This window comes from Rhinoderma darwinii, chromosome 3 (genome assembly GCF_050947455.1).
Source record: "Rhinoderma darwinii isolate aRhiDar2 chromosome 3, aRhiDar2.hap1, whole genome shotgun sequence".
NCBI lineage: Eukaryota > Metazoa > Chordata > Amphibia > Anura > Rhinodermatidae > Rhinoderma > Rhinoderma darwinii.
This window is the reverse complement of record NC_134689.1, coordinates 397,721,807-397,743,769: the sequence shown is the minus strand read 5'-3', so window position 1 is coordinate 397,743,769 and position 21,963 is coordinate 397,721,807. Positions and strand designations below refer to the sequence as shown.

The window sequence follows — 21,963 nt, the reverse complement described above, 5'->3', positions numbered from 1 at the left end:
ATCTGCTCGTTGGCTCTGCAACCCGGGTGAAACAGGGCATGTGCGCTGTTCAACATAAATATTAAGCTCTCCGATGCTGAGATTTTCTATTTTGGCTATTTAAAAATTCACAGACCAAATGGATTCTTATATCCTGTGATTCATGTGAAGGTGAACACTCTGCTCCCCATGGATTGGAGGATAGAAATGCTGTAGATGTTAACTGAACACAGGATTTTTGGAAAAAAAAATAAATCTGTTTGAAACTGGGTGAGTGTACTAAAATGACGAAATATTACTCATTTCATTTCTATCCATTTCTGCACTGAAAAATGTTTGGAGTGAAATTTTTCTTTATGCGAACTTATTTTTACAGTACTTACGATGGGACTTTAAAATAAGATTATATGATTAATCTGTATTCTTAGTAACCGAGCCGGGGATGTAACTAGTTCTCATTTATGTTTATGATGAACGGAGTGGAAACGCTGTTACTGTAGGATGAGTGGTGTCGAGTAAGTCCTGTATAAAAGTCATGGAGAGATATGTTGGGAATACGTGGTACTTTCTTGGGTGACTATCGCTAAAATATTGAAGATGTCTGCCTCTTGTAAGCAATTTAAAAGAAATTTACTTTCGAAAGTCATATTTGCTTAAGGTTTTAATTCAGGTTTTTGAGTTAAAATTCCCAAACGTATTAAAATAAAAAAAAGCCTTTTTTGGAATAAAAATAAAAAAAGTCAGAAATCTGACATTTCATTATTTGTACTGGTGAAGTCAATTATTATTATTTGGAATACACTGCGGTATATAATATTATTCTGAATATATATATATATATATATATTTAAAAAAAAATAAAAAAATAAAAAAAAATATATATATATATATATATATATATATAAAATGTATAGAAATTAGTCATTTATGTTATGTATCTGTTATTCCTGGTTAAATAAATTTTAATATATCTGTACATTCTACTCGAGTCAAATATAAAAAAAATATGTTTAAACGCCACAAACTTTCCAAGTAATATAATTTCAATAACCTTCAAAATATATATAACGTGGGAAAAATGGCAGATAGGTTGCAGATATGTATGACGTATTTATAGTACTGTATTTTAACGCTATCAGCCTACAGATTTGCGCACAACTGCGGCAACAAATCATGCGTTGGCATTTAAATCCAGCATACAATTCCTCCAGTGTATATCTGTCACTTCACTATAGAATTAATGTACACTATCAGCCAAACTGTATATATTTTTATACAGAAATGTTTATACTTCACTAGCTGCCTGTAAGGAATGAGTGAAAGTAATATACACACATTAAAGAGAAACCATTCACTAGCATGGTAAATTATATAAGCTGTGTCCTACATGTAGACAATAAATTATACAAAATTGAAATGACACTCAATCACTAAGGCACATCCATAAATTATATTTAGCTATTACTTGTTTAACTGTCTGAAACGCGTCTGTAAATTATAGACATAAAGGAGCAATGTGTCACATTAACACTCGGACATTTGGAGAAATGGTGAATGAAATAATCATGGTTCCGTATTTTGATCTAGGGGCCAGTGCAAGGGTTAAACTTGATATGAAGGCTGCCTGCGTAATTGTGGTGTTGGTGAGTTGTCAGCCCCACGCTAATTACTGCCGCCCGGAGGATAATTATTCTCTAGGCACTTACAGCCACCGCAGCAATCTCGGCATTTACTATGTCACCCTCTGTCATTACCAAGCCAAATCCCCCTAACACAGTCCCATAGTCTGCGTAGAAAGCGATATTCCAACACTGCGCCCATGCCCCGCTCTATACCACCAGGAGCAAAGTTATGTATCCCTGATCGCTCCCACATTCCATTGTCAGAACATTTGTCTTTAAACTCAATACAATTGAAACTAATATAAAAATCATGCTGAGTATAGCAAAAAAAATTATAATAAAAAAATAAACGTAAACCATAGACCATTGTACTAGGGATTGTAATGATACATTTACTGTAGATGGCACAGATCTTCATTGATGGGAAACAATCATTTTGTTGTCACAGACACTCAAATTATCAGCGTGAGGGCTCGCCATCGGTCATATTGGCTGAATTATTTGTGCTCCTATAGTTAACATCGGAGATTAGACTCTGAAGGAAATAGTCCTACTTTTTCTGTATGACTTCCTGATCAGAGGAGTAAGCTTTAGGCCTTATTTACACGAGCGTCGTTCACATCTGTGATACGCTCGTGAAAATCACGCGCTTCGCACGGACCTATGTAAGTCAATGGGGCCGTTCAGACAGTCCGTGATTTTCATGCAGCGTGTGTCCGCTGCGTAAAACTCACGGCATGTCCTATACTTTTTTGCGCCTCACGCACCCATTGAAGTCAACGGGTGCGTGAAAATCGCGTACGGCACACGGACGCACTTCCGTGCGACACGCGTGATTTGCGCAACAGCAGATCAAGAAATGAAGGAAAAAATAAAACCACCTCCTTCATTTCTTTTTCTAAACCTCAAAACCACGTGTCATAAGGATGGCATATCCGCGAAAATCACGCAGCCACGCACCAAACACTGATGACACACGGAACTGCAATGAACGCTGCGTTTTTTGCGCGCGCAAAACGCACGTGTTCGTGTGAATTTCGCCTTACAGAACAATTTCTCTCTATTAGGGCTGGTCCACATGTAACAGAATTGCTGCGTATCTTCCGTCCGGAATTGCGGACGGAAAATACGCAGCAGGATACAGTAGCAGCAAAGTGGGTGAGATTTAAGAAATCTGATACACACGTGTAAAATTTCCGTCCTGAAATTCACCTGCGGTGCATATTTTTCAGAGGAGATGTCGCCATCTCACTGACTTGCAAATACGCAGCAAAAGCCGCACCGTTTCCTGCAGGAAATGGTGCCATTTTTCTGCAGCGGAAAGTCTGTTTTAGTGGAAATGCCGCAGAAATTTTCTGCAACACTTCCGTTCCGTGTGAACAAGCCCTTAGAAAGATCCCATGTTTGACATTCACGCTATCATTCTCGCTCTGTTACAGTAAAAAAACAAAACGACTTCCCTTTTCTGTTGTATTAAAGATTGTAAGCTCTGCCAACCAGAAATCTGATCATACATTATTCTCCGTATTCTGTTTATATGGGGAGCAATCCTTTGTGAGCTAAACAGGCTGGACTTAAAACTGGCACATTTTACCTGCACTGATACATTGTAACAAGCTATCAGTACAGCAGAGAAATTTGTGCTGCTGATTTTGCTCACATAGGATTGTCTGAACCAAATGCAATTGTAGTAAACCCGACTGTGAGCAGGACTAGCTCTGTAGTATTTGTATGTAAACAAGAATGTTCCCATTCATTGACAGCAAGCATAGGTCTTGAAAATGGTGAGCAATTAAAACAGAGTATAAAGGAATGTTGCGAAATGCTACATTTCCAACCATTAAGATGTATTCATTTATACATTCAATTATATTACAACAGAAATATTAAACAACCTCAGAGGGCCTGCGCCCAGTTTTATTCCCTTCTCTTGATTCAGGTATTCTTTAAAGGGGCGCATGCAATAAATTTTGCCCAATTTTCTTTACAGCAATTCCCTAATATACTACCCATGTTCAGAAAGAGAGAACCAACTAAGCAGCTGAAGGATTTCCTCCGTTGCCCTTCGCCCTTTTACTACAGATTACTGGCTGCATATTTGGTCGCTGAATACAGACTCCTAGAAAATGATCTGCGTCTAAAGTCGGAGAAGAAAAGAGCATCAAGAGCAATTGCCTGGCAAATCCGGATTATATTAGGGAATTTCTGTAACCACTAATGGAAAGTGGAACTATACTATTTGCTCACCAGTGGCTGCAATCCATGAAATAGTTAAATGTATGAGGCAGAGGAAGATGCAAAGAGAAAATGAGAGGGTCCGCCTAAACCACCTGCAGAGGAGGAAGGAGGGGGCTAGCAAAAGCCTGAGGCCAAGTTGACACAGATTAGTGCAGGAGTGTCAGGGGTCAATGAGACAATGATTACAAGGTCATGACAGCAATAACACAGACACGTGTCACTGAGGCTCACATATATTACACACACATGCAAGGCCTACGGGGATAACAGTGCACTCTACATATGTTCCTAAAAGTAGACACATTTTTTTGATATAAAATAAAAAAAATTTGGGTAAATTCTGTCAGCATTTACTGATATCAGTTGCAATCCAATCTATATTTTTTATGCCACGCAAAAGTCGAATACTGGGCTACTGTATATTATAATGCCACCGTAAGGCTGTGGCCTCATTATGTTTTTCTTTCCCATTGGATCTAATGCTGGTTTTGCCCAAAAAAAACAAATTTGGTGGCAAAATTGCATGACCACAGCCAAATAAGTGTAACTGAACATTTATTATTTTACAGGCTGTTGTGGTAAGACATTAAGATCTGTGTAGAAAACAGATCATCATCTATATTCAGAGGAGAAAGCTATTAGGCTATTAGGTTCCATATTAATTTGCTAAAGGCAACGTACACGAGCCAATGATCGGCTGAACGAGCGCTCGTACGAATGCTCGTTCGCGATTATTGCCCTGTGTATGGCAAAGACCACCCTAGCTTGTGTACGGCCGATCACATATTTTATGCAAACCCAAAATTGGTCACTAGTCGGCAGCACATCTCCTTGTGAATGAAGCAAACGAGCGCCGATCGACATGTTGTACTGGCGATCGACGCTCGATTTTATGGCCAGTATTGGGCTGTCTAAAAGTACCCTAAGACCTAGATTGGGACTTTCTGTAACTAAATTTTTTTAGGGAGAGAGGCATCCCATTGGCCGTTCTACCGATCAGTGTTAAATGATATGTTGACGTGTCATAACAAAAAACTTTTCTGGGAAATCCCCTTTAAGGAGCTCCCCACATTGAAGACCACCCTCCATTGACACGCTTGCCATATTTGACTCTTATAGCCGTAAATGATCTGGTGTCTTAGACGACATTGGAGATCTGGCTAGAGAGCTTGATGTCCAATAAAAATATATATTATACTATTGTGGGAAAGATTCTAGAGGTAGTTGAGTTACGATCTTGTACCTGACAATGGCAACTTCCTCAGCGTACATAATAGTGCCAACCATTCACAGCACTGAAGGAAAGTCTGACAACATTTCATTACTGTCCCATGTCTGTAAAAAGCAGGAATGCTCCCAGGGCGGAGGTAGACAACCCCCTTTCCAGCCCTTCCCCGGAGACCAAACTGAACATTGTGATCTTGGCACTCCTTCCGTACGCCAGGATTGGCCTACTTGTGACCAGCTTATAAAAACTGGGACGTTGTCAGGGACAGAGACCCTTGGGGCACATTGTTGAAATTAGTGATTTTTCGTAATTTATGTAAATACATAACAATGTGGTGAGTTAGAACGCGTGCATCGAGGCAAGAGACACATACAAAGTTAAGAACGCCGGCTAAGTTTTCTAAAAGCAGTTTGAGAGTACAGAGCCAAAAGTGTATACATGTGTTGTACAGAATTCTAATTAAACATGCCACAGACATTAGGTCACCGCAAAACTTCACTTTTAAAGGGGAAACATCCCCAAACTTTTTCTTTTCCTTGGTTGGCCTATTTTGGAACCTAAATCACTGCCTCCAGTTTAACGTGTAGACCATACACAAGCCTTCAGATGAAATCGGTAAAATGTCTTTACTTCAAAACCCAAGCAATTTAAAAAAATATACAATTTTTTGTGGTCAATTCGTCTTATTTTTGAAAATAGAATTCCTTAGAAGGAATTTTAAAATTTTCATATTATTTCTCCAGCGATTGGGTGGGGCTCTGCACCGTTTCCAAGTACAAAGCTTTAAAATAAGGATTTTCCAGACACGGCACAAAGCCATCTACCTATAAAAATAGTGGATATGTCTGTATATTTTTCTTACACCATCCTTTTATGTAAAGCGAATACAAAGGAGGTAGATACTCTCAGTGAGAGGACTGGTACTATAGAGTCGCAGAACATATGTGCATTAAAAGGGAGCGATTCGCAACAGTGTAACAGAGGATACTGTAGGGTATTGCACTTAAAGATAAATTTCTGCTATGGATATTTAAATCTACAGTATATAATAAGTTCAATAACTTTATAAATCATTTGCTCTATTTTTTTATACTGATTTTTAGTTACTTTATGTTTCCCCCCCATTCATGTAGATAACAGCTTTAAATATTCTCCTGGTTGTCCTTGGAAACAGACAGCAGTTTTCTCCACCCTGCAGTCAGTCATGTGATCTAAGCTCTAACTATGTGACTGTCGCGAAGCTCCCAGAATGCACTGCTCTATTGCAGCAGGAAACCAGCACGATGAATGTGAATTTAGTATTAGTCACCAATGAAGAATAAAAGATATTGTTACTCATGATATGTACTAGAAAAGTACAGCAAAGTATTTACAAAGCGACACAACTTTTTATGTCGATTTTACCTGAAAAGTTGTGAAATGTTCATAGATGGTTTTTTTAAGACACTTTATAAAATAAGCCTCTCTGATTGCTTATCTCAGCCAGGAGCTGTCAGGATATTATGAGGGTAGCAAAGCCAAAAGGAAAATGCAGGTTACCTAAAAACAGAGCATCCCATCAAATTGACACCGAAAAATTTTGTGTTCATTTTGGAGCTATTGACGTTGGGGGCCTGGATGAGTATGTGGCCTCTTGGGGCGCGAAGAGGAGGGCTACATTTTATGCATTAAAATGCTCTGCCCTTAAAGTTCTTTCTACAACCAATCACTCTGAGTGATAACTCATATACACTCCTCAATATTAAGAAGGAAAAGTTTATTAATTCTAGAAATCACAGGATCGATAGACATGTTAATGATATGCAAATGATAAAAAAAAATAGAAACAAAATATTCCAAACATCTTGATATATTCAGTATCGAGTATGAGTGCCACATGCAGAAATACACGCACTTACACGCCTTGGCATGCAATTAATGGGGATATTAATGGTGGTCTGAGGAAGGTTATGCCAGGCTGAATGCACGTGGGCCCGCGAATCATCAAGATTGGCTGCTGACAGATCCCTTTGCAATTGCCCACCAATGACTCCACAGATGTCCTCGATGGGAAACAAGTCCGGAGACGCTGCAGGCCATGGTAGCACGTTTAGGCCACACATGTTGCTCACAGTAGCGTGAGCCACATGGGGCCTGGCGTTGTCCTGTTGAAAAATGGTTTCTGGGACACTTTGGAGAAATGCCCATATTACTGGTTCCATGACCAAATCAATTTACGCTAAGCTGCTAGTGCAGCTTAAGTGAAGACTCCAGGGGTCCGGCTACCGGACATTATGCCGCCCCACACCCTGATCCCGGGAGTAGGGCCAGTGTGACTTTCCCTTGTGAAGGCCTCTTTATAGCATTGCCTACGTGTTCTCTAGACCAATCTCTGGCTATCATTGCGTCCGAGACAAAAGCGCGACTCATCGCTGAAGAGAATAGACCTCCATTCCAGCCCACATTGCCGTCTTGCTGTGCACCATGATAGCTTTGTATCGACACTGGTTGCCACCCTAGGCTTGGGATGTGATGTCTAATTTCTCTTGCAGTACAGAATGGATCACTACACGCCATTCTTCCAATCAGATGATCTGTCTATGCAGGGGTTCGTTTGTTGTTCACCCAACCTCCGGGACACGCAGCGTTAAACAGTGCTGACATCTTGGCCTAAGGGCGAAGCAATCTGCCGGAGTGATAAACCAAGGTCTCTCAGTTAAAAGATTCTGTCCCTCTCCGTTTGAGACAAGTGGCGATAACTAGCACGTCGACGAACAGGAGGCATCGCACAATCATCTCACACCACTTTCATGTGGCTATAAAACGGTTCTTTCAATCTGGCTTTTATGCCTCTTCCACATGCCACAGATTGGGGCTAGGTGCTTGAAAATTTGATAATTTGTTTTTTATCATATTTTTGGGGTGAGATTAAGCATCTTAATTTCTGCATGTAAACGATCGGTCAAAATTATTTGTCAATTGATCATAATTGTTGCTTGCCTTAATTGAAACTAATCAGATCTGGGCCATCAGACGAGCCCTGTTGTGTTGATCTTCTTCAGTTGTCACTATAGGAATGACCGGCCTCCCAATGTCAGACTGAGATCAATATGATAAAGAATTCATTCCAATCCAATTGAAATTTCACTGTGTGCAAACATTCATTCTACAATGGTTTTAATCATCATCCTAATCAAATTACAGGTCAGATTTTAGCAAAAGCATGGCACGTTAACCAAGCTTTAACATGGCCATATGAATGTGGAATGAACACTTGTTTGGCCAACAGCTATTTTTTTCGACCCCTCTCCATACACACGCACACTTGGCCAGCAGCGGCAGAGGCTTATCTCCTTACAAACATTAGGCTGGATTCACACGAGCATGTTCGGTCCGTAAAGGACGAAACGTATTTCGGCGCAAGTCTCGAACCGAACACACTGCAGGGAGCCGGGCTCCTAGCATCATAGTTATGTACGATGCTAGGAGCCCCTGCCTCGCTGCGGGACAACTGTCCCGTACTGTAATCATTGTTTTTCAGTACGGGACAGTAGTTCCCTAGAAGGATTGCTTCGGTACGACTGTGTGTGCCGATGGGCAGCCATGGCAGCTGTTGGCCTAATATGGCCCCCAGGTTTGCCATGTACTAGAACTTATTGGGCCCTGCCTCAGGCAGAGCCTTATAGCTTGCCTGTCAGTGTAACACTGACAGGTATAATACTTTACAATACAGGAGTAATGTATAATAGAAGTAGTCAGGGGATTACAAGTTCAAGGCCCTAAGAAGGACTTAAAGAAAAAATCAATAAAGTTTACAGAAGAATAAAAACCCAAGAAAAAGAACCAAAAAACTATTTTTTTCCCCTCACAAAATGCTTCACTATGGGAAAAATTTGTAAAAAAAATTAAAAAAAAATCATAATTGGTATTGCCGCATCCGTATCGACTCATACTATAAAATGAAAACGTTAGTTATCCTGCATGGCGAATGTCGTAGAAAAAAAACCTATAAAACAATGGCAAAATTGCTGTTTTTTTGGTCATCTCGCCAAAATGGTACCAATAAAAACTACAACTCGTCCCGCAAAATTCATCCTTCTTACAGCTTCGACTTTTACCTTGCAGGACCACTATTTTAACACTGTAGGTGAGTAAATTTTTCGCCCCTCCATTGACACATGGTCAGGTAAAGTAACCCTATAATGTGAGAAATCCCACCACACAGCGCCCCATATCTTAGCTTCCTGGACCCTTGTGAAAGTGACATGGGGGAGTGGGATATAGGGGTTGACTACAATCACTCCTACGTTTTTCGATTTTAGAAGTTGTTGGATGTGATTACATGTAAGGCTGGATTCACACGATCATGTTCGGTCCGTAAAGGACGGAACGTATTTTGGCCGCAAGTCCCGGACCGAACACACCGCAGGGAGCCGGGCTCCTAGCATCATAGTTATGTACGACGCTCGGAGTCCCTGCCTCGCTGCAGGACAACTGTCCCATACTGAAAACATGATTACAGTACGGGACAATTGTCCTGCAGCGAGGCAGGGACTCCGAGCGTCGTACATAACTATGATGCTAGGAGCCCGGCTCCCTGCAGTGTGTTCGGTCCGGGACTTGCGGCCGAAATACGTTCCGTCCTTTACGGACCGAACATGCTCGTGTGAATCCAGTCTAAGAGTCATATCACGCAGGATACAACAGCAACATGTGAAAATAGCCTTTTGAAATCTTCCGAAAATGTAATTCAATAGGAAATTAAAGAGAATTTTATTCATATGTAGGATTGGTTGTTGAAATAGAAATGCCTAATGAGATATGGGTTAATATTCATTACAATTTTCTGCTTCAAAAGGTTTGTTAGAATACAATAGATCGGTTATACAAGTTAAAAACATAATGCATCAGAGATATATAATAAAAAGGGTATAAGAAGAATAAGGATTATAGAATTTCTGTAAAAGTATTTCCCTCTAAAGAAGAGCAGAAAATAGACAGAAAATGAGGTGAGAAATGTAACTCCCTAACACAACAGCTGTTGGGTACATGGTGGTAGAAGAGACGGAAAGCTTAGACGGAGGAAACTCATGTAAAAGAAAGTGCGAAAAGAACCGTATAGTAAGGGTTAATTTGTGAATAAACACAAGTACAGGCGCACAATGCTCCACTGTGTAAGAGCCGCTCTGCCCTCCTCTATATACCTCTGTACACCTCCGAATACCTCCCCTCTGCCAGAGCAAACACACACACACACAGGGTAAACTAACCAGAGGACAAAGCAGAGACAAATGTCACCTACAGGTGCAGTTTACTGTCCTCAACTGAACCTCTAACTTGCTGGAACATGGTATCCAGCTTATTATAGCCACTGTAGCATGTTATAAAGCTTCTGGATGTCTGATGAACCCTGTAGAGTCATATCAGTAACCCACAATCTGACCCCAATGTCACCGCTGTGGCAGGTACGTATAGTTACTGTTTTCCTAGGCCTCTTATTACCCTTGTAGCATCATACTACATGAACCTTGCTCCTGGGCCTCTATGGTACCCTGTAATATCTTAAGGCCTGTTCACATCAGCGTTGGTTTCCGTTCATGGGTTCCATTGCTGCTTTCCGTCATCGACTACACTATTGTTTCCGCTAAAAAAACAAAACGGAAACCTTATGGAACGGAGACAAACTAAATCAATGGTAATGCAAACGGAAGCTTTGGTTTCCGTTTGGCTTTCCATTCATGGGTTCCTCCAACGGATAGCTGCAACGGAAACCAACGCTGATGTGAACACAGCCTTATTACCCTGTAACATCTTATTACAGTAACCCGGCTCCTGATCCTCTTATTACCCTGTAACATCTTATTACAGTAACCCGGCTCCTGATCCTCTTATTACCCTGTAACATCTTATTACAGTAACCCGGCTCCTGATCCTCTTATTACCCCTGTAACATCTTATTACAGTAACCCGGCTCCTGATCCTCTTATTACCCTGTAACATCTTATTACAGTAAGCCGGCTCCTGATCCTCTTATTATCCCTGTAACATCTTATTACAGTAACCCGTCTCCTGATCCTCTTATTACCCCTGTAACATCTTATTACAGTAACCCGACTCCTGATCCTCTTATTACCCTGTAACATCTTATTACAGTAACCCGGCTCCTGATCCTCTTATTACCCTGTAACATCTTATTACAGTAACCCGGCTCCTGATCCTCTTATTACCCTGTAACATCTTATTACAGTAACCCGGCTCCTGATCCTCTTATTACCCTGTAACATCTTATTACAGTAACCCGGCTCCTGATCCTCTTATTACCCCTGTAACATCTTATTACAGTAACCCGGCTCCTGATCCTCTTATTACCCTGTAACATCTTATTACAGTAACCCGGCTCCTGATCCTCTTATTACCCTGTAACATCTTATTACAGTAACCCGGCTCCTGATCCTCTTATTACCCTGTAACATCTTATTACAGTAACCCGGCTCCTGATCCTCTTATTACCCTGTAACATCTTATTACAGTAACCCGGCTCCTGATCCTCTTATTACCCTGTAACATCTTATTACAGTAACCCGGCTCCTGATCCCCTTATTACCCTGTAACATCTTATTACAGTAACCCGGCTCCTGAGCCTCTTATTACCATGTAACATCTTATTACAGTAACCCGGCTCCTGATCCTCTTATTACACTGTAACATCTTATTACAGTAACCCGGCTCCTGATCCTCTTATTACCCTGTAACAACTTATTACAGTAACCCGACTCCTGATCCTCTTATTACCCTGTAACATCTTATTACAGTAACCCGGCTCCTGAGCCTCTTATTACCCTGTAACATATTATTACAGTAACCCGGCTCCTGATCCTCTTATTACCCTGTAACATCTTATTACAGTAACCCGGCTCCTGATCCTCTTATTACCCCTGTAACATCTTATTACAGTAACCCGGCTCCTGATCCTCTTATTACCCTGTAACATCTTATTACAGTAACCCGGCTCCTGAGCCTCTTATTACACTGTAACACCTTATTACAGTAACCCGGCTCCTGATCCCCTTAGTACCCTGTAACATCTTATTACAGTAACCCGGCTCCTGAGCCTCTTATTACCCTGTAACATCTTATTACAGTAACCCGGCTCCTGATCCTTTTATTACCCTGTAACATCTTATTACAGTAACCCGGCTCCTGAGCCTCTTATTACCCTGTAACATCTTATTACAGTAACCCGACTCCTGAGCCTCTTATTACCCTGTAATATCTTATTACAGTAACCCGGCTCCTGATCCTCTTATTACCCTGTAGCATCTTATTACAGTAACCCGGCTCCTGATCCTGTTATTACCCTGTAACATCTTATTACAGTAACCCGACTCCTGAGCCTCTTATTACCCTGTAACATCTTATTACAGTAACCCAGCTACTGATCCTCTTATTACCCTGTAACATCTTATTACAGTAACCCGGCTCCTGATCCTCTTATTACCCTGTAACATCTTATTACAGTAACCCGGCTCCTGATCCTCTTATTACCCCTGTAACATCTTATTACAGTAACCCGGCTCCTGATCCTCTTATTACCCCTGTAACATCTTATTACAGTAACCCGGCTCCTGATCCTCTTATTACCCTGTAACATCTTATTACAGTAACCCGGCTCCTGATCCTCTTATTACCCTGTAACATCTTATTACAGTAACCCGGCTCCTGATCCTCTTATTACCCCTGTAACATCTTATTACAGTAACCCGGCTCCTGATCCTGTTATTACCCTGTAACATCTTATTACAGTAACCCGACTCCTGAGCCTCTTATTACCCTGTAACATCTTATTACAGTAACCCGGCTCCTGATCCTCTTATTACCCTGTAACATCTTATTACAGTAACCCGGCTACTGATCCTCTTATTACCCTGTAACATCTTATTACAGTAACCCGGCTCCTGATCCTCTTATTACCCTGTAACATCTTATTACAGTAACCCGGCTCCTGATCCTCTTATTACCCCTGTAACATCTTATTACAGTAACCCGGCTCCTGATCCTCTTATTACCCCTGTAACATCTTATTACAGTAACCCGGCTCCTGATCCTCTTATTACCCTGTAACATCTTATTACAGTAACCCGGCTCCTGATCCTCTTATTACCCTGTAACATCTTATTACAGTAACCCGGCTCCTGATCCTCTTATTACCCCTGTAACATCTTATTACAGTAACCCGGCTCCTGATCCTCTTATTATCCTGTAACATCTTATTACAGTAACCCGGCTCCTGATCCTCTTATTACCCCTGTAACATCTTATTACAGTAACCCGGCTCCTGATCCTCTTATTACCCTGTAACATCTTATTACAGTAACCCGGCTCCTGAGGGTCCTATTACCCCTGTAATGGTGATAATAATAGCATATTTAACAGTATTTCTGATATGACAATTTTTTTAAAGGTGGAATTTCAAAAAGGAAATATTTGCAAAAAACCTATGTATGTAAATGCAACTTTCAAAAACTTTTGTGCATCTCATTTACATGTGAACTGATTTCACTACTGATTTTTCTAATATAAAAATATTTGAATATTAATTTAGCAAGAACATATTCAAAGTAGTCGCTGGCTTTTTGTGGTGGGTGGGGATGAACAGCTGTTAATGGAGAATGGGAATTAAAAGAATGAAATAAAATATGTAATGGAATTTATATTGAATGGGACATATTGGAGCCAAGGTATTCTATATAGGGCTCTGTCTTTTTTGACTGACACCTTCAGGGTCTCTCCTTTGCACTGTCCTCTCCCCCCCCCCCACCGCCCCCACCTCAGGAAGGAAGGATTGCCAGAGTCCCCATATTCTGTCCCCAACGTCTGTTCGATCACAGATGTCTTCGTGAGAGGAAATTCAGCTGCTCCCCTGTTTATTTGGCAAGAGAAAAGTTGGAACAGAGAACATAAAAAAAAGAGGGAGGAGAAGAGTCACTCCTTCATTGCCAGGGGTTCCCGGCTAAACCAAAGGGACACAACTACATGGCAGGGAGAGACCAAGTGTAAATTAAATTGAGCTATACCATTGAGATACAGGCCCTCCTACCACATAGTGAGAGAACAGTGGGTATGGATGGGTCTTCCAATGTTGGGGAAGATAACGGACTCCATTTTTACATTTACAGAATGTTATGTAGTCCCAGGAGACAACCTCATACGTCCTTGTAGATATCAGAAGCAGTATCCTAGAAACCGATATAAGCACCAGCTATTACTGGATTGAACTAGGTTTATTAGTATTCAAAATGCTAGGAAGATAAGCTAACCATAGCGAGTCAAAGCCATTACTAAAGGGGAGGTTTAATGTCACATTGTTGACTTTCTAACTGAGCAAGTCTATGTTTGTGGCTAACATTTTTGACATGAGGATATGGCTACTCCTTGGCATTTTAGACCAAGACACCAAGCAAAATGTCTTCTAAAACTGTAACTTGCTTCTCTGACAGTGTAAAACTCCAGCATATGTCTAAACTCTACCAGGCCTTGCTGGTCATTCTATAAATCCGTAGATTTTGCAGGATCGGCCAACAATCTAATGTGTTTGGGTGCCACACTAACCCTCAACGGCAGATGTCAGGGGAAGGAAGGATCGGGCATGTCGGATTTCAACATGCCCGGTCCTTTGTTCCCATGGGAGAAAAGTAGCTGTCAGAGGTGTCTAGCAGGGGCCTATTCCCCTCTGCCATTAAAATAGACAGGCTTGGCCAAGTCGGTTTTATGCGGAAGTCGGGAGAAATATTTGTCGACTAAACAGGCATTTGGCCGACAGTTATTTAATGTGTATGGCCACGTTACTTTACGTTGCTAAATAAATGCACAATTGGGCCATATACTTTAATGACCAAGCGGGACAAGATTCTGTTATTCAGCCCTTTGGGGGTTTTCCAATCTTTAGTTTAGTTGGTTGGTCAACACTTGCCTCAAAATTTTCTGGCCTATCCAATAATATTAGTTTTCAGATGATCACTATAGGGCAAATGACATGTGTAGTGGCAATATACAGTATTCTGGAGTACTGCTACAATTGCCCATTATTAGCTGCAATATGGTGGCATGTATTGGCTTGTGAAGACTAACTAAGATAATAATTATTATTGTAAAAAGTTACACGTCAAGTATTGTATATTGTGTGGAAATCGTGTTGCATAAATTACGGTATTGAAAATGTTTGGAGATTGACTATGCCCTATGATAATATAATGTGATATCTTTTTTATTTTCTAAAGTAACTATATATATATATAGAGAGAGAGAGAGAGCAAAAGAAAATCTCGCAGCACTCCAGTAGACAGTAGAAAAAGCGTGATTTATTCAATCAACATCAAGTAATACAACGTTTCAATCCTACGGTAGGCCCTTTCCCAAGGTCCTATTGTAGGACTGAAATGTTGTATCACTTGATGTTGATTGAACAAATCATCGGGACTACTTGCTTGGCACCCATTCACTTATGATGCTGTGAGTGCTGCTGCTTTCTATTTGTCTATATATATATATATATATATATATATATATATATATTTATATTTATAGTTTTTTCTTTGTATAATATAAGAAAAGTTTAAAAGTTCAGTCAATGAACGAGGAAATTATATTAGAAAAAATTCACTTCTTTGTATTTGTTAATAAATGAATGTTGTTTAGTACGTTTATGTACTGGCACCAAAGATTCAAGCAGATATGTAACCATAAAAATACTGTATGTAACTTGCCACAACTGTAAAGTAATTAACGTTTAATTAATACATGGATGTCAAAGGTTGGTTCTAGATTTTATCTAGGTCTTAGAAAACATTAAATGTCACGGTCCTACCATGTAAAGGTAAGTAGGAAATAGGTGATTTATAAATTCTAGTACTATTAATGTTTTTATTTGATCTTTTACTTAATGAATTATTATTTTATTATATTTGTATGTAGTTTTAGAGTTCTGACACTGATGGGTTAACGGTGCATGTAAGAACCGGTGAAATCTTTCTGATGGGAATTGCTGACCTATCATGTTCAGCTGCTCATGTTTATGTCAGAAATTAATTTCCTATTTAAAGATAAACTTAGTAGATAAAATACAGATGGTATTAATGTGTCAGCTTCCCATATACAAGAAGCTGCTGGACAACCTGAGGTTTTAAGTGGTTTACACTCCCTCTCATCCCAAGCTGATAGACCGAGCTGTGAGCTTTCTGACATCTCCCACTAGAGGGTGATAGAGAGGAGGGAGGAGCTATTTAACAGTCGGCTCCTCCCATCATAGGGTAACACAGACAGGAGGAAGACGTGATAGGGAGTCTACCTTCCCCACTATAAGATGATAAAGACAGTATAGAGGAGGGGTTATGTGACGTGGAGTATGCCGCTCCCACCAATGGATGGCAAAGAGAAGAGGAGGAGCTACGTGATATGGATTCTGATATGGATTCGCGATATGGGTTCTGTCCCTGCCACCTTAGGGTTACACAGGGAAGAAAGCGCTAAGTGACATGATGTCTGGCATATGCCCACATGGTGACAAGGATAAGAGCAGGCAATGTCACCTGGAGTCTGACGCTCCTGCTGTGGTGTAACAGTAGGGGTTATGTGAAATCAAATCTGCTCCTCCAAACATAGGGTGACATATTTCCAAATGTTTATGACTAGTGAATTAACATTGGAAGGAAATGTATAATATTTTACATGTAAGTGCATCTGTAATTTATGCCTCTGTGATGTCATTAATCCATAAATATGTGATTGACTAATCCCGCCACAATATGGCTGCATCCACCATTATTGTCTTCGTTCTGTGTCCAAGCAATGGCGAGGAATGTATACAACTTTGTCCCCAAGCAAACATATTAACAATCTTATTTCCCTGCCACAAGTACATGCATAAACGTACTGTAACTATAGTTATTTTATAGAATCCCCCAACCTACCAGTATATTTTTGGAAATGCCTGGAGAATATTTTTAAAATCAACCCAACGTCGGAGTCCCAATACACCCCAGATTTTCAACTCTTACTGATTACCGGATAGAAATAAAAAAAAAAAATAACAAAATAAAAATGACTGTTAAAGTAAGTGCCGCAGGAAGGAATTCAATGTCATGATCTGAAGAATATTTTAAAAAGAAAATGTAAAAAAAATGTAATATATATATAGAATCCATTAGAGAAAAATTCTAATAGGTTTTCCATATAGATGTGTAAAAATATTGTATGAGTAACGTAACATAGTGACATTGATAATTAGCACTATGAGAAGGATAATAATTATGTATTTTTTTCTTCTTTTTTTTTTAATACAGCCATAAATGTTATACACCACCTTTTAGATAATGGCAGACGCTGTAAATTACCCCCCCCCCCCCGCTGAGAAATGTGAATGGTGTGACACGTGGTAGGTCATAGGTTAGGTCCTCCTCTGCATGAGATCTGACGTTTCTGACATCTCTAACAAACTTTTTGCTTTCACCGCAGGAATTGAGCATCTTCTTAAAGTGAAAAACACTTTATTATTTGGTAATTTTTGGCAGTTATTATATACATTTTTTAAAATTCTTATCCAATTAATTAAAGAGTAACTAATTTCATAAAACTTTTGACACATCATAGTGACACGTCAGAAGTTTTGATTGGTGGGGGTCCCGGTACTGATTGCTAAAACGAAGGGACAGATATTTTGGATAAATCTGCATCGCCTAGACACTTCTCGGAGAGGCAGGGTTAGCGGAAGACTGGCTCGTAGAAGCTAACTCTGTCTTTCTGAGAAGTGCCGAGGTCAGACCAACATATTAAAGCCGAAGGGGCACAGCGTTCGACTGATCGATTTTGCCCCTTCGTTTCAGCGATCGGTGGGAGTCTCAGCACCGCGAACCCCACCGATCAAATTTTACTAAATGAAAGTTTCTATTGAAGGTGTAGATAATTATGTATATCTCGCTAGCATTTTGCTGGTCTTCTTATATACAAAAGTAATTCTGCAATGGTAGACGTGCCACGAATCCGAGCAGAAAGCAAAATGAGCTATGGATTTTGTTTAGCACAATTCTCCAATTGGGGAGGGGTTGGCAGTCAAGATGGCGACACCTGTGGAAGTGCAATATTTTGCGGTGGCAATGAGGTGCAGGGTGGAACAAGAGTTTCAGGTAATAATTCCCACATATATTAACCCTACACATACACACATATACATTTTATCGGCCAAACAGACATGGCCTTTAACTTAAAAAGAGGTTTTAGAGGTCGGGTTTTGTCTGACATTTGGCCCATAAAGTAGCACTGAAGTTCAGCATAATGCAAAAAAAACAAGCAATTTTATTGCAACTTCAATTTCCAGGTGTGTTATTGACTTTCAATATAGCTACTTTATGATACTGTACATTTTTCGTTTTAGCCTCACCTGTATATATTGACGGCTACTTATTTGTCACAGAGCAAGCACTCTACATTATTTCCCATTTCCTCTGCTCATTTACCCATAGTTCATACTAAGAAATGAATAAGTACTTTAGTACGTACACCTGATTTAACAGTAACCGGTGTAAAATCATGATAGATATGTATAAATGTCAGATAAAAGAAAACATCAAAATTTACAGCTAGTCTGATGTAACTTAAGCAAACAAGTCTAGATGAAATATGTTTCCCGACTGCTATTAAATACAACCCACTCACTCTCAATGAGTGGAAAAAAGGTAAGGAAAAGTTAGTTACAGGATAGGAAGAAAATGTAGTCATAGAAAAGAATAGGGTATAGGTTATAACTTAAGGGAAATTATTTGACCTGTGCAGACGAAACTTTCTTGTTTTTGCATTTTTTGTAAATGCTCACATACCAAAATATACTTGTATTATTTGTATATGTGTGTGTATGTATATATATATATATATATGTGTGTATTATATATATGTGTATATATATATATATATAATATATAATATACATATATATGTATGTATATATATGTATACACATGCATATATGTATATATATATATATATATATATATATATATATTTATTGAAATATAATCACTACTACATTGAAAAATAAAATGTGTGACTTCAAAATATAATAATGAGAAGACAATTAAAAAAATGCCCATTAATTAAATATGAAAAAATATCATATACTAATACTTGTTCACCTCTGAGTAGTATTTGTTAATACCTGTTTTTTATTTTATTTATACATTATTTGTTTCCACCATCATGATGTTCTTTCTACTGTACATACCACTGCTATCCGTGTACAGGTACCATTTTTTATTTTTATATATTTTAAATAAAATATTTTATATATATATATATATATATATATATATATATATATATGTATATATATATATATATATATATGTATATATATATATATATATGTATATATATATATATATATATATATATATATATATATATATATATATATATATATATATATATATATATATATATATATATATATATATATGTATATAATGTAAAATGATATAGAAAACCAGAAGGCAGGATATTTGATCAAGAAGTATTTCAAATATCAGTGTGCTTGCAAATGTATGTGTGCATGTATGTATGTATATATTATATGTATGCACACAGACATATATATATATATATATATATATATATATATATATATATAATCCACACCTATCTGTCCTCATGTACATATGTAAATATGTTGTTCTGCCTTATTTGTAGTAATGCTATTCTTAGTATCCGTTATTTTTGTGTTACTTTCAGTTGTATATAAATTTTTAGTGCTAAATAAATACATTTGTAAACCAGTAAATTTTTCTTTTTTTTAATGATAACTAGTACTATTCATAGAAAACAGCTAAATATACTCTTTTGATATTGTGTCTCTTTACAAACATCTGGAACACATTTTAAGAACATGTGAACAGTGAGAAGTTGAGGCCTAAAAGACCTCTAAGTGTATGTAAAGCGATCTTCAAATCTAGGGTTAGGCCCCTGTATTTTTGAGGCCTATATATAATTCAGGCGCTGACAACATTGGATTTGAGTGTAAAAATGCAATGAAATAAGATTTGCAGTAGTCCAGTGTACAGCTCTTAGGGTCAGGTCTCTTTATTTCCAATGCAGATGTCTGGTTTGGAAAACTATTATCCTGGCTTGTCTGATCAATTTATAAGGGTATTTTAAGAAGTTAGGTTGCACAAAATGTATTTTTGCAATAGACACAATAACTGTAAGACTTACCAGGCGTGTGGACGAAGAAGGCCAGGTAGAGGTCCAGCTCTTTGATGGACACTCCAATGTGATGCGGCTGAACGCACAGCCCTGGGTTGGAGCATTGGGGTGACTTATAGAGACGTTCACCATCTGTGCTCTCCAGCGGAATCCCCTTAAACAGGATGACCATCACCAGGTCCAACCTCCACACCTTATCTGCCTGGCGAAGGCAGTCAATTCTCCGAATTTTGCCCTTCTGATCTGGGTTAGAGAGGACACAACACGGAGGCTTCTTCCCGGTGATGGTCAGGACAAAGTCCTCTCGGAACTCTGGCCGGATGTCTTTCCTCAGCTTGGCCAAGAGCCGTGACGCCCACTTCTGCTTGATCTCAGGCTTCTCCCCCAATAATTCGTCCTTCACCGCCCTTTCCTCATCCTTTGACATCCGTTTCTCATGCTTCTTGAAGTATTTGCGCTTCCTTGCTTGGAGATTGAACCATGTGTATGAGAATGCGCGCACATGGGGAAGAAGAGCTTCGATGAACGGGTGAAATTCATCCTGAAAGCAGAAATATATAGATTTTAAAAAAGAGGAGCAACTCAAGACATATTTTGAATATAAAAACCTTGAATGTAAGTGAATGAAAATGCATTGCAATATTATGAACCAATAATTATTTACATTTGTATTTTTAAGCAATGTGGGGGGATATTAGCATTTTCCTGACTTAATGAAGTTAAATAAAACCTAAATCAACAATATGGGAATAAGTGTAAAAGAAGGGAAATGGTTACCATCTCTTGGTGTCATATCGAACTCCTGTAGAAATTTAAAACCATCCAATTTCTGAGCTCATCAGAATAAGACAGAGAGAGAAACAGAGAGCATGGGGGGGGGGGGGATAGGTAAGTGCAGGAATATAAATAATTAAACAGAAAGAGTGAATTGGATCATAAAATAGGGGTCAAAATGCGCAAAATGTTACCTACGAAAAATATAAAAAAAATAAACTATTGCTTATTGTAAAAATATATCAGGGGTAAAAAAACAAACTAAATTATGGGAAAAAAATGCAATAAAATCTTTGCAAAACACAACTTCTTAACGTCATAGGCCTAATACAAAAAATGAACACGAATATTCAAGGTGAATAGAAAGCAATGGAGACAACTAAAAATTCTTCTGGAAACAAGGAAGGTGAATGGAATAAAAATTAAAGGAAAACATCTTGGTATGCATTAGAAATATTGAAGATCGATAAGATAGAAAAATGAAAGAACGAAAAAAGGTCTAACGGAAAAAATATGGTGTTTTTTCGAAAGGCCGCTTCGAGTAAAAGAGAAAGCTGTTTTTTTTCCTTTCTGTTTAAACTCTCTCTTTCTCTCTCTCTCTCTCTCGTTCCCCCTCTCTCCTGCTTTCACTCTCCGTGCTGAATTGGTGGCCAGCATCGATGCCAGGGAAAAGAGAGAGGAAAAAAAATAGGAGAGAGAGAGAGACTGATTCGAACGGACCCACCTTTTTGGCAAAGTGAACTGAAGAAGCTAGCCAATAGCAGAGAAAAAGGGAGGGGAGAGAGAGAGAGAAAGAGGGAAGGGAGGAGGGAGGTGTAGAGCTAAAGCCAGAGCGTGAAAAAAAATATTGAAGGCAGAAAAAGGTTTTGCCAAAACAGACAACTCAAAAAAAAAATA

The 21,963-nt window shown here is 39.0% G+C and overlaps 1 protein-coding gene across 3 annotated transcripts in view; it reads right to left on the bottom strand.

Moving 5' to 3' along the window:
* The window catches only part of NFIX (nuclear factor I X), a 78,082-nt gene extending 56,356 nt beyond the window's left edge, over positions 1-21,726 (bottom strand). For all 3 annotated transcript variants that reach the window (XM_075859035.1, XM_075859036.1, XM_075859038.1), the window contains exons 1-2: positions 21,070-21,726; positions 20,302-20,833 (exon numbers count right to left, since the gene is read on the bottom strand). In XM_075859035.1, coding sequence (XP_075715150.1) covers positions 20,302-20,833; positions 21,070-21,072 — 535 coding nt within the window. In that variant the 5' untranslated portion in view covers positions 21,073-21,726. The remainder of the gene's footprint in view (positions 1-20,301; positions 20,834-21,069) is intronic.
* Positions 21,727-21,963: the final 237 nt, after the last annotated feature.